The sequence below is a fragment of the Pogona vitticeps genome, chromosome 3, assembly GCF_051106095.1.
Source record: "Pogona vitticeps strain Pit_001003342236 chromosome 3, PviZW2.1, whole genome shotgun sequence".
In the NCBI taxonomy this organism is placed as follows: domain Eukaryota; kingdom Metazoa; phylum Chordata; class Lepidosauria; order Squamata; family Agamidae; genus Pogona; species Pogona vitticeps.
This window is the reverse complement of record NC_135785.1, coordinates 63,141,506-63,168,988: the sequence shown is the minus strand read 5'-3', so window position 1 is coordinate 63,168,988 and position 27,483 is coordinate 63,141,506. Positions and strand designations below refer to the sequence as shown.

The following is a 27,483-nucleotide window of genomic DNA, read 5'->3' as shown; positions in this document are numbered from 1 at the left end:
TATATGTTTGTGTCTAAGTGTCTTTTACTAAAATCAGAGACTGCTTTCCCTTTCTTTTGTCGCCTAAGAAACATATTCTTTTTGGTCACAAAGGGGAGACTGAGGTCCAAAGGGAGGATTATAAGCTGATTCTCACATTCATATTTGTACTTTGGGAAATTTTTTGCTTTCCAGTTTCTGAGACTGTGGTTCATAAATAAACTCATTTCATCTACTGCCTTACCTTTCCTGTGGTCTCAGCTCTGTTGTTATAAACTGTTCAATCGCTTCTGACTTATGGTGACCTTAATAGGGCTCTCAATTTTAGCTGAGGCATTTTGGCGAGTTAAAGAGCAGTACTACCATTAGATACGGTGAGGTAGTGAAGTTTCAGACACTGGGGATCAAGAATGGAAGTTTCCTGATCATTCTTTCTGAGCTTTCCCTGCTACTTCTCTTTGTTGGAAGACAGAACCTGCCCAGTGCCTCCTAAACTTGCCTGGTACCCTCAGGTATGGTGGATGTCTTAGCATTGCCAGTGTTGAAGTAAGATTCAGCTGCAGTTTGACTTTGTATGTAGAATGAGGAATGGTATCTTAGTCTTTGGTTTAGGAAACAAAAATGTTGGGCCTTCCCAAGGCGAATGAGTGGGTAATGTACAGAATTACAGAGTGTCTTCTCTAACGTTGCCCTTTAGAAAAATACTATTCAGTCATCACAGTCTGTTCTACCAGGTTTTCAAATAAAACAACTGAGTGGCAACTAATGGTGAAGAAGGTGCTAAGAAGATAACTCTTAATAGCTGACTTTCAAAAGCCTTCAGTAACAGCTGGGGCACTCAGAAACTGGCTGCTCAATAGCCATCCAGATACTAAATGTCCCATGTGTCAAATTAGTGTGCTGTTACTTTGAATAGATTTCACTGCCTGCTGATGCTTAGCAAGAATGACTCTTCAATAGTACCACCCCATTACTTGCTTTGCTTTGTTCATTGAGAAACCAGTGTGAAGATAAAAATTGCCCTCAGTTCTAACCCCATTAATGTTGGGATCTCAGCTCACTAAAAAGTACTCCAGTGCAATCCTCACTCTTGGAAAATTCTCCTGTGCAATCATCTCACTTTGCACAATGAGAGCCAAACTGAAAACTGACTCCTGGTTTGGTTATTTCCTTAACCATGACTTCTCCATGCATTTCTCCACCCACTTATTATGTGGCCCCTCATTAAGGGCACAGCTTTAACTGACTTTTTGTTACATGGTGGATTGGTTTTATGGTCTAAAACTGCTTAGATGACTCTGTAAACATGATGCCATGTATGAAAATGATAACTGAAACATATGAGGCAGGTAAACCTATTTTTTTATTAAGCACAGGGACAAACTGGGGATTTTAAAATCTGTCTTGTGCCATAGCAAATTCTATAGATGCTGAAGAATAAGTATTTCAGTATGAATCCCATTTTTATTTTATTTATTTATTTATTTTTGAAATTCAAAGGTTCATTTTTGATCCTCACATATGTATAAGAATAGATTTCCTCTAAAACCTCCCTAGTATTATAATACAGTATTGGACATTTCCTTACTTTTCCAATTTGGGGTCTGTTTCAGAGGTAATGAAATTATTTATTTCTAAATCAGTGGCTGATTCTTGACTCAAATTGTCATCACAATGCTAGGCTTAAATTGTGCATTCTGCTTTTTAATTTTGCATCAAATACTATTTGAAATAGTCAAATGTCACTTACAAAATCTTAAAAGTGACTGCTGTGGCATTAACAATAATGCAGTAGTCATGTAGCTTCTTTTGACAAAAGTCTGTATGTGTTTTAGTTCAGGCGGGCATGTTGTTCTTAAGACCAGGCAGGTAAGCCTGGTGTCACAGAATGGGCATGATGCACACCCTACTATTCATTAACGTTAAGTTCCAAACTGCAAATACTATTTTAAAAGTTAAAGTGAACATGGAGAACCTCATACCCCAAGTGGCTGTAACACTAAGAGAGTTCCAGCCCTTGTGAGGTCCCAGTTGTGGTGATTTTGTGAAGCATTTCCTTTAAAAAAAAGAAAGTTGCAGTATCTATTTTAAGTATTTCAGGTATTGGTATGAAGAGCTGCAAGTTAACGTGTGAAGGTCTGATTGGTCAATTTTTGCCTTAAGCTATGTCCGCCACTGGACTGTGACCCCAAAGAACTTTGAAATTGAATTTAGCCCTAGAGCGGTTTAAAATGATCTCTGTCTCATATGTTTTGGAGTGATGGTATTCATTACTGTTTTTTAAAATTTAGATTAAGTATCGAGAAGAAGGTGAGAAATTCAAATCTGTTTTTCACTGGGATGTGAAATCCAGAGATATGGCAACTGCACAGAAAATACAACAACTAAACAGTCAGGTAAGAGATGTGTTCCAAGGGCATGTATGCTGGTAGATCTTTAAGATGTGCCATGACACCCTTCAACTTCCTGCATTTTTTCATGACCTTAGGTCTTGTATTTCAGTTGTATACTCTGATTAATCTTTAAATTGTATATGTATTTCATTTATATAAATATTACATTTATAGTTTCATTTGGCCTGCCACATTTGTTTCCAACTAGTATTCTGAGGCTTACCTGGCTCTAGAATGCTCTTTTGATGTCTACAACATTTAGTTCTCTGAGTACAACGCTAGGAGAATTGCAACTCAGGCCTAGAGTACCTTATCTGGGATACTGATGGCTTCATCTGAAAATCTGCTGCACCTTCATGCAGATCCTTAGAATGGTGTGATTATGCAAGTCAGCACACAATCCTATATTTACATACCTGGCACTAAACTACACTGAACTCAATGAGACTTGCTTCAGAATAGACATATGTAGGATTGCATTGTTACTTACATTTCAGTCCCGTGTTATCTTCAGGGTTTTTAAACTAGATCATTACAATTTGATTTTCTAAAAAGACAAGAAAGAGAAAATATCAAGAGAAGAGAATAAAGGCTGTAGCCAGCAATTCATTTTGCATGCTGATTATTTTTCGGTGACTTCATTAATTTCATTGCCTCGCTATCTGACATCAGTGGGGGAGTGGACTGGGTTTTAAGAGTTTATGGCCCCTAAAAGAGCAGTAGTGATTACTGGTGCAGATGTATCCAGCACACAAGATTAAGATTAGGATGTTCACCTCCCAGAGGCTAACAACTTGATCAAAATAAAATTAATTATAATATTAATTAGAATATAAATTAAACTGAAATAAAATGTGTAATTCTTGGTCTTAGCACCAGGATATGGGATTTCTCAGGAAGCTTTCATGCATAGATCAAAAGATGAAGGACATCACAAGGATTTTTTTAAATATAGTTTGGGAATATGTAGGGTTTTTGGACTAAATCTCCCATAATCCCTGTTGGTGGCTATTCTGAGAGTTGTTGTATCAAAAGACAACTCTCTGAAGCTGTTCAACTTTCCCATGTAAGCATGTGAATATACAGATCTGGCTCAAAAGTGTGACGGCAACCTGGTATGAGAACAGGAAAAAGGAACTTGGTCATGTCAAGCCACACCTTTGTAAATATTATCAAACCAGAGACCTAATCACGAGTTGTAGTTGAACGTGTTACCATTGTGTTTGTCCGTTTCTCATCACAATATTTTCTTTTTAGAAAGCCTACCATGCTGCATATGAAGAAGGAAAAACCTGGTACTCAGAAAATATCCCCGATTCAGAAGTGGTCAGATTAACTCAAGCACAGAACACGGTTAGTGATGCAAGTCACCCTGCATTTTATAACAAATGGGCATGTGGGAGAAATATTGTGTTATGAGGATATTCACGCAGGCCTGAATCCAAGGAAGAAAACAGAAGGAGAGTGATGAAAATGAAATGTTCTGTTCCTTTCTCTCCATGGTATGCATTCAAAGCCTCTCTGGAAGCCCTCTTGAATAATTTGAGTAGTAGGGAATAGGGTTTGTTTCTGGGGGAGGGGATAATCCTTGAAAACTACATGAACCTGGAACTGTGGTCCCTTTCCCCAATTAATCCAGATTTCCTCATGTCAAGCTTCCATGCCTGAAGCCATTTTTCCTTTGTTTTAATCCAGATTGAGTTTCCACACCATAGCACATCCTCTTCCTTCAGATATTAGTTTCTTCCTACCATGGAGAAAAGTTTGTAGATTTTGAAGGAAAGCTTAGAGCACTCTCTCTCTCTGTGTGTGTAAAACAGCCAAGTATGAAGCAGAGAGGGAGAAGCAGCTGTGCTGGGGGGGGGGAAATCCCATTTTCCCATTCTGTTTAGAGACTCAGCCAGTATGAAAGAAAACATTCCCACAGCTGACATCACAGCTCTTGTTATGGAGAGTTCTAATTGTGCACTTACCCATGAGACTTTGGCTTTTTAAACACAAAGAAACTGATAAAGATATGGAAGGAGCTGGGCGGCAAAAACCAAAATAAAATAAAACCAAATCTTGTTCCTAAGTAAGGGAAAATAATCCTGAAATGGAAAGCTATTGAATCAAGAATCCCATAAAACCTGTCCAAATCAATAGAAAATGGAACTGGTTCTTTTCCAGGAGCAAACTGGACATGGGGATATGCTCTTTTGTCTGATTTTGGGCAAACAACATCAATTTGTGCCCAATAAGCCTAGCCAGAGTATGCCCTCCCTATCATGAAGCCCTGTGGCCTAGAAATCATTTTCTGACTAATGGCTGGAGATAAAGAGATTACTCCTACTCCCACTTACCTTGTTAACAAGGAGAGTGGAACACAGAGGAATCACTGCTCTTATCTCAGAGTTTTTCCCTAGCAGAGGTAATAGCAGAGTTTCACCTCTGCTGTGTTCTCCTAAATGAGGAAAAGCTGCCAGCCCTGTATCTGTGGGACCTATGATTGTCAACAGGTGTGGTCTTTTCTGTACTGTCTGTAGTGGTGACTAGGCCTCCTGTTCCATTTGTGCTGAGAAGGGTTGCTAGAGTGGGAAAATAGCTAAGGAGCTCAAAACAGTTCCCTGCTCTTAGTCTATACACATACTGGGCTGTAATAAATTCAGTGTTAGGATGGTTAGTTTGGGAGACACTAATTATAAGCAGTGATTTATCTGCATAATTGCTTGTTTCCAGTTAGAAATGTATGGAACGCCATGACTTCAGCTTCTAGTGACTTCTTGTCTCTAATTTTTAGTTTGATTCTGTGCAATTAAAACTTCTGCCTTAAGTTTTTTCAATCCAATCTTAAGTATACTTACCTAGAAGTAAGCACTGGCTTTGGAAAAACTTAATCCTGAGTCATTGTGCATACAATTGTGTGCTTTATGAAAAGGAAGGGCAACAATAAATTAATATTAAACAGAGTTTAATAAACATAGTTTCAACTTAAATATTTGCTCTTCCTAGCTGGAATATACCGAGGAACATGAGCAGCAAAAAGGAAAAGGCAGCTTTCCTGCTTTGATCACTCCAGCTTATCAGATAGCCAAGAAGGCCAGTCAGCTATCCAGTAATGTAAGTTTCCAGGTGAATTTTGGTTGAAATTCTGTTTAACATAGTAAGTCACACTAGAGTAGACTCCTTGAATAACTGTAAATTTGGTAATTCAACTTCTTCATAAACTCCATTGATTCAAATAGGCTTACTCTATTTGTAGATTGCTATAATGGACATAATATCTGACATAAGAAGTGGCAACACACAAAACTTTTTCCCAGAACATTTCAGTTTAGTTGGACACTCTTTGACTGACCTGGGGGGCACTGCAACGTATATTTGAAAGAGGAACAGCTGGGAAAAGGTACTTACAAATGTTGGAGACCCACTCAGAAAAACTAAACCTCACATTAGGTGATGAGTTAGGAACCCTAAATCAAGGGTTCCTCACTCATTACCTAATGTGAAATCTTACACTGATCCCCACCATTTGCCACTAGTGTCAGCAATGCTATTGTTACCTTGTAGACTGATAGCTAAAATTATGTATTGTTTTGTTGTTGTTTTGACTCAGTCGTTGCTCAATTAAATTGCAGGTAGAGTAGACCCAATTGAATCAATGGAACTTAGTTGACTTGGCAGATCCCCACTAATTCAATGGACTACCCTAATGTGACTTCTTACACTAAGTGTTAACCAAGCACAACACTTTGACAAAAAGAGAGAGAGAGAGAGAGAGAGAGACCGGAATATGTTATCCTTTCAGGCTCTTTTCATAAATGTAAGAGCCTGGTTTTTTGACTGTGTGATCTAGGATTTTATATTCAATGCACTGTGTAAAAGGAATCACCATCCATCAAATATCATCTCTTTTCTTGGTCTTTCATTCCTGACATAATGATATATGTATGATGGCAGATATTAATACTCTTTGACTCTACTCATTGTTACAGGTAGAATATAAACAAGGACACAAAGAACGTGTTTCCAAATTTACCAGTGTTGTGGATACTCCAGATATACTTCATGCAAAATCTGGGGGACAGCTCACAAGTGACGTAAGTAGAATAGAACCAGCAGTTTGGTAGAAACACCCTCTTATTCTCCTGTTGCTGACTTTCTGGGCTTCTATGTAATTTTAACTCTTTGGATTTTTTCAGGTAAAATACTTGGAAGAGTATGAACAACAGAGAGGGAAAGGCAGCTTCCCTGCTATGATCACTCCAGCTTACCAGATTGCTAAACGAGCTAATGAACTAGCTAGTGATGTAAGTTTCTGAAGCATGCTCCACATGTAATTATATATTAAAGCCAAAGCTGTACTGTATCTTGTAAACTTAAAACCAAATTTCCTGTCAGAAGCAAATATTCAGGTGATATTGTCTCACTGAGGCTCAGTCGGCAAGGAAGGGGGGTTACAACAGGTTTTACAGGTTAGTGTGGGATTTTTTGAAAAAATCAAAACAAATATGCCAGGGTGTAAGAGGAGGGCAAACAAAGTTAATTGAGAAAGCTTATGGTTGACAGTTTCTGTGACATGAAGTAAACAGGAAAACGGGGGAATTAAGAGTGGAGTGACTTCAAACAAGTACAGAGTTGGACAACTGAAATGAAAACTTTGGGGAGGAGAAGCAGCAGGAAGGAGGATGCATCTGGGTGGCTTTGTATCTGTAACCTTCAAAAAGTGGAGTGGTGAGAATCAAAGGTCAGCATCATCAAGAAAGCCTACTTGCATTTTCCTTGAAACTCCTGAATTTGGCTAAGAACACTCAGTGAAATTAAAGGGTGATACGCGTATATTGTGGGATTGGGTATGGAGTGGGGGGGGGATGCATCTGCACATCACCACCAGAGGGTATAAATTCAACCACCAGAGGGTGTAAATTCAAGCAGAATTAAAGGTAACCTGAGGACCTGGTCTTATTTCAGGTTAGGTATCATCAAAGGTATGAAAAAGAGATGAAGGGAAAAGCGAGTCATTCTGTTGGTGTCTCAAAGGAAAACATAGATCACTTTCATCAGGTAAGAAGCAATAAATTTGTTGTTGTTTGTATTGTTTCTAAAATTAACAGCTGGATCTTACTGCTTAACAGTGGAATTTCTCCTGAGGAGCAACTCGCCCTGTCTCTTCTCCAACCCCAAGCTCCATATTCCCTCTCTTGACTGTTGTTGCAAGGGTTCTCTGGAAAGATGTGGGAAGGGTGGGTAAAATGGAGTCCTCAAAGCTCTAAAGGCCTTTGCTGGGGTTCCTCATGCCCCCACAGAACCCCCTGTGCCATTCAGTACCAAGAAGGAAAGAAGTGCCTTTCCAAGTCAGTTGGAAGGGGTCTTCGGTCCTCATTCCAAACTGGAATGGCTGTTGAATTTTTAAAATCATTTTTTTGCCATGTTGGTGTCAAATACTGGTTGCTGGAGTGAAACCATGGCCCTTGAACCTTCATGAAGTGCCCATGCTTGCATTAGAGGGAAGTACCAAGTATGCCTATAGATGAAATATTTTATTTTTGCTAAGATTCTGTTGGATATTCTCCGTTACATTATAAATGGTGATACTTTGTCGTTTCCCAGACATTATTTCCCTGCCTACCATAAAATTAAAGAAGAATTTCAGTGTAAGCTTAACAAGAGTGTGAATAATTTCCATTTAATGTTTCTCTTGTGTTCATTGTTGTTTGGTGGTTGGTATAAAAGACAGCGGGGACATGGTGGCGCTGCAGGTTAAACCACAGAAGCCTCTGTGCTGCAAGGTCAGATGACCAAGCAGTCGTAAGATCGAATCCACGGAACGGAGTGAGCTCCCATCGCTTGTCCCAGCTCCTGCCAACCTAGCAGTTCGAAAGCATGTAAATGCAATTAGATAAATAGGTACCACCACGGTGGGAAGGTAATGGCATTCTGTATATAGTCACGCTGGCCACGTGACCACGGAAACTGACTACGGACAAATGCTGGCTCTCTGGCTTGGAGACAGGGATGAGCACCGCGCCCTAGAGTCGGACACCGCGCCCTAGTGTCAAGGGGAACCTTTATCTTTACCTATACAAGACAGCGTTAGACAATATACAGACATCTCATGCTATCATTTGCCATATTGTACTAGCTGTGGGTTTGCTGTTTAATAGAAATACTGAAAAACTGACCAATCCAACTGCTCTTATTATGGCACAACAAAAATTGATAGTGGATGAAAAATGAGGAGAAAAATACAGGGTTGTGTTTTTTTTCGTCATCTATGTAAACATAATGGGAACTTTTAGATATAAGCTGTTCATAACAAATTGCAAATGACAAGGAGACACATAAAAATAAATTTATTAGTTAATTGTCATTATTAATTTAAAATACATAAATTAATTAAAATGAATTAACACACAAGTAAGTAAATAATCATCAATGAACTTTCCCCAGGATTATATGGATGAATATGAGGAGCACAGAGGGAAAGGAAGTTTTCCTGCCATGATCACACCAGCATATCTAAATGCTAAGAAAGCAAATGACCTGGCTAGTGATGTAAGTATGAAACAAGAGGTCTCAGCCAGCATGGTTGCTTAGATGTAAAATGCTCTCCAGTGTCATATGATTGGGACAACTAAGAAGACCCTATAAAAAGAACAAGACTGTTTTAAGATTCTGAACTGTCCTTGACACATCCACTGACGCCAGATATAACTGCTTCAGTCCTTGACTGAGAATGCTGTTTTAACAGATCTCCAACATGGAAGCACTGGTATTTGTTTACTTTGTCAGGGGTTGGGATTAGCAACGGAGATTATAAAATAAAAAGAACCAAAACATGGTGAACAATCATCATTTCCATAACATCAAAACCCTAGAACCAGTTATTTTTGCAGAAGGACTTTTAAGCAATGGCTCTTATTCAGTGCCTCTAAATCACTTTTAAAATTCAGAGAACTGTCAGAAAGCAACTCTTCACTGAACTTGATCAACCCACAGTGCAGGACTTGGAATCATGGGCTCAAATTATAGGAGGCCAGATTTTGGGTAAACTTCCCAGCTGTTAGAGCAGTATGGCAATGGAACCAATTACCTTGAGAGGCGATGAGTGCTCCAACACGAGAGGCATTCAAGAGAAATTTAGACAATCTCCTGGCAGATATGCTTGAATTATATTCCTGCATTGAGTAGGGGGTTGGAGTCGATGGCCTTATAAACCCCTTCCAACTTCATTATTCTATGATTCTACGAAAGAAGGATACCTGTTGAAACAGAATATGGCTGAATGTTCACTAACCCTTGAGTTGGAGAGTGAAATAATAAGTGACAGATAACTATTATGTTTTTGGTTGCCTGTAACTTGTTATTAAACTCTGCTACTTACAATTTTTAATAGAATTTTATTCTTTTGAAAATGTTCTGGCAGATCAGCTAATATGCAAACATGGTTTCAAGTAATGGTCCTCCTCCAGTGCTTTGAACACTCACAACATCAGCTATTTTATTCTTAAATTATTAGATTCAGCTATTTTAACAGTGAAATGTTGTTATACAAATGGTAACTCACTCGAGTTTTTAAAGCACTGTAGTAGGAAATTCCAGATTTACAGGATTTCCTTGTTACTGAGAGGAGAGCATTACACAAGGGGCTAATGATGTATATGTAATCTCTAGTTATTTAATATACAAGCAGAGCATATACAAAGGCAATGGACTCCTCAAGCACGCATCAGAATGGCTAATTCTTCATCAGATTCTCCAAGTAACAGCTGCATTCACCCCACTCCATGCTAAATTTCAGCTGAACTTACAGCCCTGGCCATTAGTCTCCACTGAAGAAATTAATTATGCACTGATTGCTGTATTGACTTTTGACAAGGAAGTCCAGTAAACTGAAAGATGGTTACTTAATAGCTGTTCCACTAGGCTTTGATCCTTTCCTTTTCTTCTTAGATAAAATACAAGAAGGACTTTTCACAGATGAAAGGGGCTGCCCACTATCATTCTCTTTCAGCCCAAGAAAACCTTGCTCTTAAACAAGCCCAGAATGTGAACAAGCTATACAGCGAGGTAAGAAAATAGTTATTCTGAGAGACAAGGGAGTGAGTAATACTGGAAACTATTATTTGCATTTTGCTCTTTTGATTATCACAGGGCACAGCACTTTGTTTCTAGTATATATTAAGAACAAGTACCAACCCCTTCTTGTGTTCTGTACAGAATAAACTTTAGCAATGCAAAAAAGAATATACAATTATACATTGGTTGGAGTAGAACTTTAATCAAATTTATGATAGTAATGTATCACAGAAAGGTAGGTGCAAATCTTACAAAAATTAGTAAATCTCGGTACAGTCTTGTACTTCTGTTACTCCAACATTACAACATGTGTTCTGTTGAATTCAATAGGGATTGTTTCAAGTCAAGGGAGTACAACATTACAACAACTATAGGATAAAATCCCATGATTTTCAATAGCCTAACTTTGGGAGTGGGAATGAATAAATTTCATCACTGCATGAAGGATATGCATAGGAGATTTCAGGTTGCTTGCATGCTGAGCAACAGAGTGTTGGATCCACACATTTGCATATACAGAACTCCGATTGAAATCAGGGAGACAGGTTTGGCATGAAGAATATATGTCCAATGAATTTCACTAGGTTCTTTCTCAGCTTGACTGAGTCTGAATTGGACCCCTATTAGCCACATTGAGGCATAATGGAAAGCCAAAATTGCTTTTCCAGGAATTCTGTGTTATTGTTCATCAGTGATGTGTCATTCAGCAGTAGCAGGGTGCTTGCCTATTACCACTGCTTGGATCTTCCTGTTAGTTGGAGTGAATAAACCAGAAATAAATCCTGAAGAAAGTGCTTCTTCTTATACCAAGAGTTAGACTGCTAATTTGTCACTGTCCTAATGAACCAGAGTTTTATTTGTGTTTATTTTTAAGATTGCTGTAAATATTGCTGATCTAGTCTGGTTTTTTGTTTTGTTTTTTGTTTCATTGCTTTAGATTTCCTTTATAGGGAAACAGACGGGACACATCCTTGCAAAGTAAAAATAAATCTTAAAATATTAAGCTAGTCTTCTCTGCAATTCTAGCTTACTCTTAAATCTATGCACAACTTTTGCTTTTTTTCCTTCGCCTTACTGCACAGCAATATTCAACTGTATAATGAACAATATGACTTGTATTTCTGGAGCTAATGGATAATTTTCACTTTTCACTCTTGTAAATTCTTGTTTTGAAGGTGGAATATAAGAAGGATCTGGAGAACAGCAAAGGTCATAGCATTAACTACTGTGAGACCCCACAATTCAGGAACGTTAGCAAGATCTCAAAATACACCAGTGATGTAAGTCCACAGTGGCTCACATGCAGTTCTGTAAAAGCTTAGCATAGTCACTGCTGGAATCACAGTTTTTACATATGTGAATTCCAGATAAGAGCAGGAAGCTTGAATAAAAGCAGCACTAGGAGTTTGAATAAAAAAATCTTTGCAATAGAAGGAGATTACATACAGTTTGTTGCTAATCCAATCAAACAATGCCTGTTAATTGCTAGTGTTAATTGTCTCATCTCTCATTTACTTTATCTCTTATATTTCTTGTTCCATAATGACCTTTTCTATTAATAGGTTGTAGGATGTAGGCCAAAATTACCTCTTACAACTGCAGGTGTAAGAATATTATTTTGTTACTGAATGGATTATAACTCTGCTATTTAATTCACGCACCCTGGTCTTTGTGAACAGAAGGTGTCACAATAGCTACATTGCTCTTTGTGGAATATTTTTCATAATAACCAAAGTCCCATTAGAATCAATACTTGAAATGAAAAATTGAAATGCATGGGTGTGGAAGAGCTGAAATAATTCTCAAAAAGCATAAACAGTCAGCCGTGATTACTGTTCTACTTGTAGAACAGAAATGTTAAACTGCTTTCTAAAATATGTTCTTTTGTCCATAAATCGAACGAGCATCAACTTTGCTAGTGTCTGACTTAAATAAAATGGAGGGGCATATCTATTATTTTCAAACAGGAATATACATGCAGTCCTTGTAGTTCTATTGTGCTATAGACTTCCCTTTTATATCTTGTCCTCTTTGCTGCAACATGTAAAAACAAAGCTTCTGTGACTGAGAGGGGGTGTATTTTTGTGTGCAGCTCAAATACAGAGAACATTACCAGAGCCAGAAAGGTCATTATGAAGGAGTTGGCATGGACAGGCGCACGCTGCATGCCATGAAGGTTGGAAGTTTGGCAAGCAATGTAAGCTGTTTGAATTCAGATTGTTGTAAATGCTTTGACCATATACTTTGTTCATATGGTGTCTCTTGTCTGGCGCATCAAATGAAAAATACCCATAGCCTTTTTAATTCTTTCTGTATGGAGTCAAGGCTTAATGTTTAAAATAAAATGAATTTGGGAAATCATTGAGAGTTACACAGAAGCAAACATGCCAACAGTGAACGTTGTATGAATGGGCAGCCTGCCAGCATCAGGTTGCTGGGTCATTGAAGTAATAGTGTGGAAACATTTTGCATCAGATAGTAGTACGTACTACACTTGTGTGGACATAGTCATTTAATTATTTTGTTAACAGGTACTGGGTATTTAGAAAATTAAGGTTAGTTTTTAATGTGTAGTGAGAGTTTGTCTTTCTTAGAGCTGAGGCCCCAGCCGTATTCTACAATGTAGCAGTTAAAGAAAAACTAAAAGATAATTTAATTTTTATTGGGTTTATTGAGATGCCATTTTATTACATATTATATGTTGAAGTGCATTATTTACAGATCTATAAAAAACTCAGAAGCTAAGCAGAAAGATAAAAGGGATGTGTCACAGGTGGAAGTTAATGCTTCTAGAGTTGGCAGTAGATTAATTGTACTGCTGAAAAAGAATCAATTAGCAGTTAAACTATGCAAATAATTTCTTTCTCCTTGGCATTGACAATACTGAACTTACTTTGTTGGTTGTATTTAATATTAATATTACTGTTTTTCCTTTTTCTCTTGTATGATAATTTTTCAAAACAAATGACAGCTTAAGAAATTTGAATCTTTTTGTTCTCCTTATGTTTCAGATAGCCTATAAATCTGATTACAAACATGATGATGTTGACTACAATTATCCAGCTACCCTTACTCCTTCATATGAAACAACAAGGAAGCTAGTCCCTTTGAAAGATGTAAATAGCCTTCTGAATTCTCTCACTCTTTTGCTTGCATGGTTCATCCCCTGTAGGAAGGAGCGTGATTCATGCCCCATAGAATGCAGTCATTTAATTACAGTGACAAACATGGTTGATGACAGCAAGGGACTCAAAGGGAAAAAAATAAGTTGTTTTCCAGCTGGTAGGCTCATGAATTCTTAGGGGACTGGAAATGAGAAATAGAACCAGCTCTTATTTAGATGTGTTAGTGTCAGTCCTTTGGTTGTTATCCAAAAATCATTACTTCAGCTGTCTTGTAAGGGCATATTTACAAAACAGAAGCTATATTGGTTTTGTCCTGCTGTAATTACACTGAAGAACTTATTTTTATAGTTCACCTTGTTCCATAATGAAATTCAAGATAGCAGACTGTTTCCAGATGGACATCCAGGCATTGGCCTGATCAGACTTCATAGAGTCGGTGGTTTAATTTCACAAAAGCTGTTGCATTTTATGTCTTTCCAGTCATATGCTTGGACTGGAATTTCAGGAGCTGTATTTTGGTGAAACTGTGGAGAATTCAGAACTAGTTTCCAGAATTTCTCAGGGGAAGGAATGTTCAACAAATTTAAGTGCCAACTTTGTTCACAGTGGAATGATAAAAACATCACAAATCTGGTAGTTTTAGCATATAGTAATGGAGCATAACATAAAGCAGAATGAGAGCATCTGTAGAAGACAGAATATTCAGCCTTTTGCACTGAGAGAGGATAAAATAAAATTTCTTGATGTTTCCTTTTCCACACAGATGTATTCTGCTAAGGGCTGTAAGTCACAGGCTCTAGCCAAATCCCAGAAAAAAAGTTTGGCTGCCCACAGAGCCTAGAAAATCTATTTTAGACACCATGAATGTAACAACATGCTGAAGCTATCCATACTTGATTGCAGGCAAAATGATGCTCTGGGATCCAGAGCACTGATCATTTATTTCTAAGCTATGATTGACTTCAGTATGTTGTTTGTCTCAACTTATTTGAAATTGCCTCTGCAATTTTGCTAAAACTAAACAAAACAAAACAAAAAACAACCAAACAAGCAAGCCAACACATCAGCAAGTGCTTACCAGATCATCTGCTAGAGCAGGGACTGGTTATGAGAACAAACACAGTTGATTAACAGTTTCAATTATACTGGTATTTTCTCCCTCCTCCCTCAGATTCTGTAGCTTTTATTATCATTTGGCTGCCATAGTCTCTTTCCCTGAAAACCATAACTCTCTAAATGAGCTACCTTTAAGTGGTATACATTTTGCAATTCAGTAAGGAGGTAATTAGCTAGGGTGAATATTAATTAAGGACTGCCAACAATAATAATTGTATCCTGCAGAGTTGACATGGAGGTCTTTGCAAGTCATAAGCTTAGAAGCTCCTGTTATATTGAATAATGTGCAGAATGGAGACTGTTATCTTGAATGATGTGAATATTCATTCATATAGATCAGGACTGTTGCTTCTGCCATTGTATGCTAACAATTTAGTACACTTTTGCTTTGCTGAGATTTCTCTGACACTCTGCATATCTAACTTTTTCTGCATATTGATTTTTGGTTATGTTTCTTACAATTTGAAACAATGTAACTGCTGACAAGGCTAATGACTCTATTAAAAATTCTTGCAAGAAAAAGTTTAGCAAGAGACAGAAGGATAGATAAAACTTGTTAATTTTATATAAATACCTTGGCCAATACAACTAAACTGTAGTAAAAAGCTATAAAGTTTCTAACTTTAGTTAACTGTTGTAATTGTTCTAGATAGGCACATAATTTGCAATCTTAATAAAAGCTGCATGTCTAAGCTTTTACTAACCTGATGTGGTGATTGTGATGAGTGTGTGTTTGTTTTTAATATAGGTAAACTATAAACAAAGTATAGACAAGCTGAAATACAGCCCCATCATCAGCACACCTCAGATCATTCAAGCAAAAATCAACGCCCAGCAGCTTAGTAATGTAAGTCCTGTTTCTGTTGTTCAAAAGTCTTACCGCAGCATGAAAATATTTGCACAGTTGAACAGGTATCCTGCACTTCGGGTGGTGGTTTGCAAGCATAAGAGGTTGACATAATTGGACACCTACCCAGCAGGGGTCCACTGCCAACCCCTAAAGCTGCCTATAGGCTTGCTAATCTTCCGCCTTCCAACATGGAAAAACTTGCCAATCTTCCACTTTCTGACATGGAAAAACACAAGCCACCTCTGATCACCTGACTCTCACCTGCTGGCAAGTTGAGTGTACTAGGCAAAACTCGGAAAGTTGATTGACTGATTGATTTGATTTGATTTAATTTTGGACAATTCCCACAATTCAACCAACTGTCATTAGACCCAGAGAAAAAGGTCCAATACAGTGGTGCCTGGCTTATCAATTATCTTGTTAAATGACGAATCCGCTTAACAGTAAGGTTTTTGCGATCACAAAACAATGTTTCAATGGCCAAAAATCACTTTATGATGATCAGTTCCCTGCTTCGGGAACCGATTCTTCGCATTACGACGATCTGAAAACAGCTGACTGTCGGGTTTCAAAATGGCCGGCCACTGTGCAAAATGGCTACCCGCTGTTTTTAGGAGGCATTTTTCGCTTTACAGGCACTGGAAAATGGCCGCCCTATGGAGGATCTTCGCTGTACAATTAGGTATTTAGCCCATTGGAATGCATTGAACCAGTTTTCAATGTATTTCAATGGTTTTTTATTTTCGCTTGATGAGGATTTCGTTCTACAGCAATTTTGCTGGAACGGATTATTTTCGTCAAGCGAGGCACCACTGTACATGGATTGAGGTAACAGTGGTGATAAAGGCATTCCTACCCTTTTGTTTTCTGTGCCCCATTCTGGTTAAGCCCAACCTCAAGCTTTCATAGGTATGGATGGATATTTTTCCTCATTTTCATAATATGGATAGAAATTCAGATAGTATGATATTGTGGAGAAAAATTGAAAATTATGTGTTTGGATGTAGCACAGATATAATCACTGAAAATCCATACATTCCACCTCAAATCTGGAGCGGTAAACATTCATCCACTTCACTTAATTACATAACTGGTCACCTTTGCCAGCAAGTTTCTTCTTGCTGTATCTGATTGTTTTGACAAAGATTGTAGTACCTTCAGGTTGTGCAATCATTGGATGGTGTTAAGTCCACATTAGCACTGAGACATTGTTTAGCCTGAGATAATAGATGCATGTCTGACATGTACCACTTAAGACTGCAGGTGAAGGCTCACGTAACTGAATATTTCTCCATGCAGGAAGAGAATGAAAATCCCTGCATATAGAAACCATTTTGAGTAAAAAGCAAGGGTGCAGGCATTCTCCATAACTAGTGGAGTTTTTCCTTTTCTGCCATGAGGGCACATATGCAATGCTTGCTATTACATACAGTCTGAAGTGGTACTATCCAGATCAAATAAGCAGGATATGCAGGAAAGGCTGAATTTTGTGATCTATTTCTTTTGGCTATATCCTGGAATTTTTAGTTGTGTCCCTCAGGCAATGAAACTAATCTGATTTAATCAAACAATTGATGGCTTGGACATTGTTCATTTCTTCTAACCTTGGGATACCAGCGTTTGCTTATTTTGTTCTTGGACTTGTGAAATAAAACTTCAAAAATGTTCTCTCTGCTGGATGAGAATCTAATAGTTGTGTATTTTTCACACACTGGTGTTTTGGGGGAAGAAGTTGTAGAATTCTGTGTATGTGCATGGCAAACACCTGTTTTGTGCAGTATGTATTTTGGACAAAATATAAGGATTTAAATGTAAAATGCACGGGTTGTGCAGAAAAATGAAGACAGGAAGATTGAGTATTTTTGTTCTTTGTTTTTGCTAATGTTTCCATTGATGAAAAAAGCAGTGATCTTTGTTCTTGCATAAAAGCAAAAAATCTCACAGATTGACCATTTTTTTTAAATTGGGGTATCTCAGTTTTTCATGCCATTCATTTTAATCAAGGATAAGAACTTTTGTAAGTGTTTGTTGTATTTCCGAAACTATCTTTGGAAATATGCAGAATTACTACACTCTACTGTCCTGATTTCTGCTTGAAAGCCACCTGATATCACACTACAATACTTGTTTATGTAAAGTATATTGCATAAAATATGGAACCTGAATTTGTTCATTATATTTTACACTTACATATTTCATATTTCTTTAATGGCGATTAGGATTTCATGCAGACACTCTCCGCCTCTGTGATTCTCAATCATAGTCCTGTGGCTTCAGATTAAAATTCTCAGTAATTATCAAACCTCTTGCATTTAAGCATTGTTTCATTGTCATATTAAACATATTCTTTTTTCCCCACAGCTGAACTACCGAGCACAATATGAGAAAACCAAAACACATTATACTTTGCCTCAGGATGTACCACTGTTACTGAAGGCCAAAGCCAATGCAGAATTATATAGTGAGGTAAGAAAAATGGCGTAAAATGTATATTTGTATTTTAAAAGCAGAAGTATGGCCCATTGAACATACCAGGATTTGCTTTGAAGTATATATGCATTTGCCAGCTTTGTTAGTAAAATGTGAACAATAAAGACCAGAAATCAGTAGAGATTTCCTTTCTCCTGCAGGCCTGCTTTAGGAGTAGGTTCAGATATGCCATAGATTTCTGTAGGTTTTCATTTAGATTAAGAAACTATGCTCCAATGAAAATTCCATTGGATATACAAAATATTCAGTTTGCTCAAAGGATATACTTTGAGTCATTTAAATCTATTAACCAAATAAAGACCTGTGACATCCTGCATTCCTCATGGAATTCACTGGATGAAAGGTGTAAGGCAATCATCACTTAATGATTTGCTTTTTTCAAATGTCAGTTAGATACTTCCCTTTCAGTTTGTTTTCCCCTTCAACGTAAGTGCTCTCTTTTAATCAAAAATATCCCCTATATTTTATGAAGCACCATTCTTGGAAAATATTTTCCACTTTCATTGGAAAATACTCTATAGGGTGTGTGTGTCCTGTTACTAAATCTTTAACATCCTGTTATTGTAAATGCTTTGGAAATCACTTCCTGTTTTCTGGTTCTTTGTTGCCAGACTTTGAGTGAAACAAGCCTCTATTCAGTGGATTAAATAGGATAACATACCCAAATATGCATATTTTCTTTAGAAGGAGAGGGCATGTATACTACACTTTCAGATTTTATAATTTGCTGAGCAAAGTAAATTTTCTTGCTTATCTCTATGCACAGTGTTGACATGTTACTGTATCCCCCCCTCTCCAGATTAAGTACAAAGAAGGCTGGCAGAAAAGCAAGGGCCGCGGCTTTGAAATGAAGTTGGATTCCATGTCTTTGCTTGCCGCCAAAGCTTCAAGGGATCTTGCCAGTGATGTAGGTTATACTTATTTATCTAGGACATACTACTAAAAGAAGTCAACAATGATATCAAGAAATGAAAACATGCTGCCTTGGGGTTTTTTTTTTTAAAAATTGCAGGTTTCATTTAAAATGTATCTGTCAGGAACTGTGATAAACTATGGGAGAGATACTCCAGTATTTTCTATTTATGACTAATATCTGTAAATGAAAGTAGAAATGCTTTCTACACTAAAAAAAAATTACTGTGCGAACTAAAATAGACCAGATTTAAAGGGGCTATGTTTGTGCTTTTCCATCCATTTCAGATATAATGATGCCTTTTAAAATCAGGCAATTCTGCATTTTATTTTCCTGCCATTTACTTTAATTTTATTTCGTCCATAGCAGATTAATTTATTTTCCTTTGCAGTAAGTTTATGAACACAATATTTTTCAGACTAATAATCTGAAAAACTGTGGACTCCTGAGCAGAAAACCTTCAAGAATTTTTTTTCCTCATTTGCCAGTAAGGATTAAAAGAAAGCATACGTATTCCCATACAAAGACCTTTCTCTTCAGGCAGGCTGTTCCTTCATATACTGGAGGTCTGAGAGGGGTTGTTGTGCTCTGTTGTTTTAATTTTTTTGGTATTAATTTTATTTATTTATTTTCAATATAAGACTTGTTCAATTCTTTTCTATTTTTTTATACTTACTGTCTTTTGTTTTTAATTTGTGTTCTTAATTATATAAGCTGCCTTGCGTCCTTTTAAGGAAGAAAGGTGGGGCAAAAATATTTTAAATAATTAAGATGAAAGTAATGACCAAGTCATTTCTATAATGAAATCATTCAGCCCTGTTATATACTACTAAAAAATTTACCTAGTCTAAATCAAATAAAGCAGGGGTCCCCAACCCCTGGTCCGTGGCCCGGTGCTGGTCCATGGGCTTCCCAGGTCTGGGCCATGGAGACAGATCTCCACCCCCCACCCACCTGCACGGTGTCGCGTTTGTGTGTGTGTTGCGCTTGCAGGGGGCGTGTCATGCACAAATGCACACGAGGGCAACATGCCCACCCATGAGTGTGGGGGTGCCCCCATATCCCCCATGCATGGAGCCCCCCCAGTCCATGGTTCCAAAAATATTGGGGACCGCTGATATAAAGAACATTTTTATATGTGAAATATTGGCTACTGTAGTAATGTATTCATGCTGTAACTGTGTTCTCTTTCTTTTGGATACTTATTTACAGATTAAATACAAAGAAGAATATGAGAAAACAAAAGGCAAGGCAATGGCAAACAAAGACTCAAGACTAATGCACTCTCTTCAAGTAGCTAAAATGAGTAGTGAGGTAAATCATCTCACAATTACTTTGCAATGTATATGTCTGTCCAAACCAATTTTCTACTCCTCTGAGATCCTCCTGGGGTGGGGGTGGGGTGTCTACATGGACAACCAAAGATACTTCTAAAAAGAATGAAGGTGGCTAGATATCCACTTCCATATCTGAAAAAAAAGGGGGGGCATTGTGTTTAACAGTATAGAAGGTGCTGCAACCCTTTTAAAAGGAATAGCTCTTCCTGGAGACTTTTAGAAATAGCAATACACAATTTTTCTGCCAGGTAACTTTGAGAGGGGAAGTGTGAGAGTCATATTCTTGGCCATCACTTTACCTACCTTTACACTACCAGCAGCTGGTTGGATTGCTTAATAAGCTGGAGCTCTTGGTTAGGAGTTTGTGCCTTGTTAGGAGACCAGCCAGCCTCTGTGGCCTTGGGTAAGCTCCATGGTCCCAGAGCACCCTCAGAAAAGGGGAATGGTAAACCACTTTTAGGTACTCTGTACTTGGAAAAACCCTGCAAAAGTTGACCACAAGACTTGAGAACATGTTGCTATTGTTGTTTTGGTGTTGTCAGAAAGTTAAATTATTTGAAAAATCTGTCTGTGGTGGATACATATTAGAGGTAGTTATTAATGCACTGTTGTTGCCGTCACTCATACTTTTTCATATGATGGAAAATGTACTGTTTAAATTTTATCTAGATTACATATAAAAAGGACTTTGAGAAGAATAAAACTCATTTTCATTTACCTATGGATATGATAACCTTGGAACATGCTAAAAAAGCCCAGGCACTGGCTAGTGATCTTGACTACAGAAAGAAAATCCATGTGTATACTGTGGTTCCAGAAGACCTAAAGACACAGTGGGCTAAAAAGGCCTATGGGCTACAGAGTGAGGTATGGTTCTGCATTTTCTGAAGCTAGCAGTGGTGTTAGCGAACTCTGTTGGTTATTATTTCTGAGTGCCATGCCTTTTTATTATTGTTACATTGCTGTCAATCCATACATAACATGCATAAATTCAGATATGTTGACAGTTCAGCATGTATGCATAAAGCCTAGGTATATGGAGAACTTAGTGCTTAAGTCAAAATAAATTTTATTAACTTTAAGAGAAAAGATATTGTAGGAAAAAACTTTTTTGAAAGGGCTCTAGTACTGCTATTGTTGCTTGCAGAAAAGAATGCTAGGTATATGTAATACTCTAGGTCACACAGTAAAATGGACCTGGTTTGCAGCTCAACAAGTGTGGGATGGTGAGAAGGAGCCACCCACCATCTTGGGTCCTCTTCCTGGGCATGTTTGAGGTTGGGGAGACAGTTGCAGAGTGCATGATGCTGACTGGCCAAGCAGCACTTGGAAGGGTTATTCCCAGCCTGATGTTCCTGACTGACAGGATTTCCAGTCTCATCTACCTGCCTGAGATATAAGAGGAATTTTGGGCTCTTTTCTGGCAGTCTTCACGTGGACTTCACCCAGCCACTCTCCCAGTGTTTGTTTATTTATTAATTTAAAGTATTTCCCCCAGACTTTCTCCTTAAAAGGACCCAAGGCAGTTTAAAAAGATAATATTTAATAGCTGTAGACACCAAGTATAGAAATATTTTAAAAGAATTAAACAAGTAGTATATTTAACACAGTAAATAAAATCAGTACTAAAAACACATGGATTTGTTTACAGTTTTTGGGGAGGGATGATTTCCAAGGTTTATCATTTGTGCATGTAATTTCTCTGTCACTGCTCTGTTAGTAAGAGCAGGAAGGCCAATTTGATGCAGAGGAGCAGATCTTTGGTGAGGGAGACAGGCAGTCAGCCCTATCCCAGGCAAGGGATACTTTTTTCATATGATGGAAAATGCACAGTTTGATGGAAAATGCATCTGTGGGGAACTGTGGCCACCCTTCCAAATGCCTGGCTTGGAAGGGCTGCCACAGTTCCCCACAGTTGGAGCCAGGGTTGACTACCCACCCTAGTGGAATTGCTTCTGGGTGTGTGTGTTCAAATCCACTTTGGTTATCAATTCCCATGGTTAACCAGCAATGTGCTGAGATGGGACACATTGGATGGCAGGTGGGTCATCCAAGGCAGGAATCTGCTCTTTATGTTGCACCAATACTATTCTACTGCAGCCAATCCGCGCAGTGGTCCTTTTATATCTCCCATCACATCCTTTTTTCCAAATAAAACTTTGAAGGTGAATAATGTGTGTTTTTTTTTTCTGGGGGCAGAAAGGCATCCAGGGTGGTTTCATCTGGGCCAGCAACCTGTCATTCTCTTATGCCAACACTCATGACAAACTTGGGCCTAAATCCAGCATGTTGGTATCCCATGCTCACAGTACCACTTGGATTTTTGTCCCCCTACCTGGAGCACAGGGGGGCCACATGAAGAGAAGGAATATTTTCCTTTCCTGCTTCTAGTGGCAGTGCTTCCATAACCTTTCAGATGAAAGTTAAATACAACCCGTAACACCCTTAAGTGACACATTCACATCTATTTTACCACAAATTTTCTCTCTCTTCCACCCCACATGCCACATTTCCCCTGTCTATTATGTGATGCTCTTCCCTCTTTCAGCTTCAGTACAAGACAGATCTTACCTGGATGAAAGGAGTTGGATGGGTAGCAGATGGAAGTATCAATATTGAGCAAGCCAAGAAAGCAGGAGAACTCATTAGTGAGGTCAGTTTCTTGATTTTTTTTTATTTTCAAACATGATCAGTGCTCTCTGGACTTTCATGGAAGCTGAACAGGCCATAGATGGCATCAAAGGGTTTCCTCAGGCCCTCAGAAGCTTTTTCTTGGGTTTCATTGGCTTATTAGGTCACATGTTATGCAAACTTGCCTAGAATATGGAGGGTGCTGGGTAAGGAGTAGAAGACATTTATTAAAATGCCTAATGTGAAAAAAAGGATGACTGGGTAGTCAAGGTTGTTTAAAGTTGTCTGTGATTAGACTCTGCTGCTGTAGAATCCTGACATCTGGCTACACTGGTGTTCTGAAGCAACGACAGGAAGAACCGGCAGCACTCAGATCTAAAATCTTGCAAAGAGACAAAATGACATCTACTGCTGTGTTTTGCCACATAAGTAATCACTGCCAAAAATATGGTATACTGTGATGATCAGCTGATTCTTTATTTCTGAACTATGTAAAAGGCATATCCATTGAAAACTAATACATGACTTGGATGCTTTTACTTCCAGCTAGGAGCTGGCATTTTGTTGTGGCTTTATATTGAGTTGCACATAAACTTTACAAACAACGTGTTCCTAAATATGCCTTCCTCTCCTCTAGATCTTCGGTGCAAAATAAGAAGCATCTCTTTGAAGTGGTATGCACTTCAGTAAAAAAGTAAACATATCTCAGCCTTGTCTTTAGCTAAGAAAGTCACAGGGTGAGAGTAGCTATGTTCATCTATCAATTCAACTCTAAAATAGACTCTTTCCCTGCAGAAATCTCACATGGAGGCATGTGTACAAATACATACCCTAGTGTTGATTGCTGGGTTTGATTGAGGAGTTGTTAGCCCAAGAGTAGCAAGCAAAGTAGATAAAAGAGTTTGCCTCTTCTTTATCAACAGATTTTGCCATAAAAAAACTCTGATGCCCTTTTTTCCTTGTTGTTATGCCATTTTTTTGACAGCAACGAGTTCAAGAGAAGGGCTTGTTCAGAATCAGCTTGTGCTATTAAGCCGTGTTGAGCATTTTCCACAGATATTGTAAAAGAATCCACATTCCGAACTTCTTAGGGCTGCTTTTTTATGTTTTGAGAACTTCATATAAAGCAGGAACCAGGGGAGAGGAGTCATATTACTTTATAACCTGGGAATATTGAGACACATCTCTGGCAGTGTGGGTACATTTCTTTTGCGATATTAAGACTAGTTGATACTTTGAAGACCTAGCCCCAAAGTCAATGATGTGTATTTCTATTTAGCCCCCACTATTTCCATTACACGTGGCAAGCCATTCCTGTCCTGCAGCCTAAAAGCCTGTTAGGGAAGCCTGGAAAACTCTCTGGAGCAGGGTGTTTTTTCTTTGTTTTGTTTGTTTGTTTGTTTGTTTGGGTTTTTTTTGGAGGGGGGCACCATGCAGGGTTGCAGGAGAAGAAGTTTGTGCATCATATGTCTGGGTATACAACCAGCAGCCTGGGAAATACTGTATGAAAAATGCTTTGGTGATTGCCCTTACATTGATGATTTTTCACTGCAGAATTTTCCCATGGTTGCTAGCTACAGTGTTAAAGTATCATTAAATCTGGCCTTCATATTACATAGTTGGAGAGGAATGTTGCCATTTGCTGTCTTTGTTTCCCCAAATACATTTTCAGAATACGTATAGGGAAGACATTCTGTAGAAACTTGTTAGTTTCCAAAACAAGTGAGTAAAACTATCCATCAGCACTTCGTTGATCAGCAAACTGGTAGTAAATGTCCTTTGTTTTTTTTAAAAAATCAATCAATCAATCAATCAGGGGCATCAGAATTAATCAGCAAATTGGCAGTAACTATTTTTTTTTTTTAAAATGAGGATCAAAAGGTTGGATTTCAGAATAGTGATCCTATTGTATGTAATCAACCTCCAGTTTGTTTTAGCAATCCTGCCTTTCTTTCCGAGTCAGAGGTGACATGAAAAGCTTGCATTGTGGTTGTAAATTGCTGATAGTAAATGGAAGGCATAATGTCTCCACTTTTAATCTTTGAGGAGTGCCGTAGTGATAACTGACTCATCTTTTTAAATTTTTGTTTTGAAATGGTATTTTAATTAGAAAAAGTACAGACAGAAGGCAGATGCTCTAAAATTCACAAGTGTGGCAGACAGTTCTCAGATCAAACATGCCAAGAAGAGCCAGGAACTGCAGAGTGATGTGAGTACCTTTTCTCCATACTGATATTTTATCATTAAAAGTGGTAATTTTGGGGGACAGGGACCACCACTGAAAAGCAATAGGCTTCAGCTATGAACATTTGTCATTGCTTTACACAGGTTTGAGGTATACTTCTAAGATATTGTTTGAACTCCCTGTACTTCCACAGGTAGAAAACCTTTAAATCCAAAGGGTACCGAGATGCGTGCTGACCAGGTTTCAGAAAGTAAAGTGATAAAGGCCATGCACATAACTAAAGGGATAAGGATTAAATTAGATCTTTTGGAACATCTGCATGGATCTCAGCAGTTGTTCATTCCTCAGTGAAGCTCATCTGCCTGTTTTTAAAATGTTGCTGCCTGGATTAGATAACTGAGTTTTAAACCTTTCCCCATTACTTATGAAAAATTATTAGGAGTATAATAATTTAAACAACCTTTGTTCAAACCACTGGTGTTTTGCCCTCATATAACACAGTGAATCTGGCAGAAGCTGACTGCAAAAAGTCATTAATGTTCTAATTAAAGAGTTCTATCTGATGATGTCATTTTGCTAGAGCAAAGCTTTTTATCATAGTTTTCATTCTTCCTGAGATGCATGTTTGCACAAGCAGTTGTAGAAACCATTCCCCACGTCATTACACAGGTGCTTTCATGACTCATTGTAACTTTATTATCTTAGATGTTTGCTTATACTAGCAAAACATGCAGCCATTGACCAAACCTTACTATCCCTGGAAGGTTTTTTTTTTTTTTTTTTTTTTTTTTGCTGCTGTTAACTTTTGCAGTAATCTCACTGGCAAATGGCAATAATCTCATTCTAATGAGGTGCTGCCTGGTGAGAGTTCCAGCCTTAAGTAATTATGCGGTCATTCATCCAAGCGTTTCACATACGCTTTATCCACCATGTTTTTCAGTTATGTTTTTATTTTCTGTTCCATTATTCTTAAACTAAACATGTCTTTCCCATGTTTAAAACAAACAATTGCTACAGGTTAAAGAAACAGCCAAAAAAGTACTAAATTGATGTAAGATGCCTATGAAAATTCATATTTTTAAAAAACCAATTCCCCCCCCCACCTTTTTGACCTGTGCTAATACTACTTTTGTGAACAGATTGCATACAGATCAGGGAAAGAGGATTTCCTTCACAGTTACACCATCAGCAAAGATGAACCTCTGTTCGTACAGGCCAGAATAAATGCAGCAAACATTAGTGAGGTAAGAATGGATTTGAACAAACTGACAATGTTTTATTTTGGGGTTTTTTAAAACTAGTTTTACAAGAAAAAGAATCTCTATATGCCATTTAAAAAAAAACACCAGGGAACTTTAGAAGAAAAGCACTGGGAATCCACTTAGAGAAGCATATACCTTGTCAGGATGAAACTATTTGTTATAGGTATTGTATCACTGGAACCTACAATCATGTTAGTGTTCCAGAAATGTGATACCAACAAACCTGTGTTTCTGGGGAATCATATTTTACAAACAAAGTTTGCTTTACCTTCTGATGACCAATCACAAAATAAAGCAACCTAATATGCAGGCTGTGGGAGATGTGAAAAGCTCCTGATGTGGCAATAATGTGTCTTTTGGTACTTAAGGAATTCCATTTACTCATAATGTGTTACCTGTAACATAGTTTCACCCCCAGATAATTGCTGTTTCTATGATTATTTAGTGAAATAGCGTTTCTGTTGGGACAGTTGACGTATGTGGTGTAGATATGATTTTAAAGTCTGTGTATCTCTGTCCTCCAGTGCTCCTTAGATCTTAGTCAGTCTGTTTAGGCCACTGGTTCTTAACCTTGGGTTACTCAGGAGTTTTGGACTGCAGCTCCCAGAAGCCTTCACCAGCTGTCCTGACTGGGGTTTCTGGGAGTTGCAGTTCAAAAACATCCGAGTAACAAAGGTTAAAAACCACTGTTTTAGGCCATGATAGCTGGAAGAGGAAGGAGGGAGGAAGCTGCTGTAGATCCTATTGGAATATTGATGTTAAAACAAATAACATCTGGTGAAGGCTTCTGGGAGTTTCAGGGAGATAGCCATTTTGGTCTGCTTCAGCAACATCAAAAGTGTTATGGCACCCTTAAACCTAACCAGTCTGTTTCCCTGTGAGTTTTCATGGATTGAACTTCATTACTTTAGCCCCAGAAGTGTGCCTGAAGAAGCAGATAGACCCATGAAAACTCACAATGCAATACGTTTATTATCTATAAAGATGTTGCAATACTTCTATATTTGTTTCACTTTTGGTTTTGTCAATACTATTGGTGCCCCAGCCAGCATATTTCCACATTTGAGCAATAGACAACAAAAGGATTGATATAAAAATTAGATCTTGCAATGCATTTAAAGAGTTTCTGAAACAATAGAAGTCT

The 27,483-nt window shown here is 38.0% G+C and overlaps 2 protein-coding genes across 4 annotated transcripts in view; one reads left to right on the top strand and one right to left on the bottom strand.

The window, feature by feature from the left end:
• The window catches only part of CASP7 (caspase 7), a 41,731-nt gene extending 36,879 nt beyond the window's left edge, over positions 1-4,852 (bottom strand). Inside the window, exons 1-2 of the mRNA XM_072995532.2 lie at positions 4,715-4,852; positions 2,863-2,919 (exon numbers count right to left, since the gene is read on the bottom strand). The gene's annotated coding sequence lies outside the window, so the exon portion shown is untranslated. The remainder of the gene's footprint in view (positions 1-2,862; positions 2,920-4,714) is intronic.
• NRAP (nebulin related anchoring protein) overlaps positions 1-27,483 on the top strand; it is a 76,030-nt gene that overhangs the window by 8,318 nt on the left and 40,229 nt on the right. Inside the window, exons 4-22 of one of the 3 annotated variants that reach the window (XM_020779900.3) lie at positions 2,271-2,375; positions 3,630-3,725; positions 5,364-5,471; positions 6,347-6,451; positions 6,554-6,661; positions 7,323-7,415; positions 8,802-8,906; positions 10,305-10,421; positions 11,606-11,710; positions 12,523-12,627; positions 13,442-13,546; positions 15,420-15,518; positions 17,883-17,987; positions 18,811-18,918; positions 20,137-20,238; positions 20,931-21,128; positions 22,810-22,914; positions 25,003-25,101; positions 26,217-26,321. In XM_020779900.3, coding sequence (XP_020635559.3) covers positions 2,271-2,375; positions 3,630-3,725; positions 5,364-5,471; positions 6,347-6,451; positions 6,554-6,661; positions 7,323-7,415; positions 8,802-8,906; positions 10,305-10,421; positions 11,606-11,710; positions 12,523-12,627; positions 13,442-13,546; positions 15,420-15,518; positions 17,883-17,987; positions 18,811-18,918; positions 20,137-20,238; positions 20,931-21,128; positions 22,810-22,914; positions 25,003-25,101; positions 26,217-26,321 — 2,073 coding nt within the window. Of the gene's footprint in view, positions 1-2,270; positions 2,376-3,629; positions 3,726-4,766; positions 4,871-5,363; positions 5,472-6,346; positions 6,452-6,553; positions 6,662-6,739; positions 6,827-7,322; positions 7,416-8,801; positions 8,907-10,304; positions 10,422-11,605; positions 11,711-12,522; positions 12,628-13,441; positions 13,547-15,419; positions 15,519-17,882; positions 17,988-18,810; positions 18,919-20,136; positions 20,239-20,930; positions 21,129-22,809; positions 22,915-25,002; positions 25,102-26,216; positions 26,322-27,483 lie in introns of those variants that run through there. The other 2 variants (XM_072995530.2, XM_078389560.1) reach the window with 2 other exon arrangements.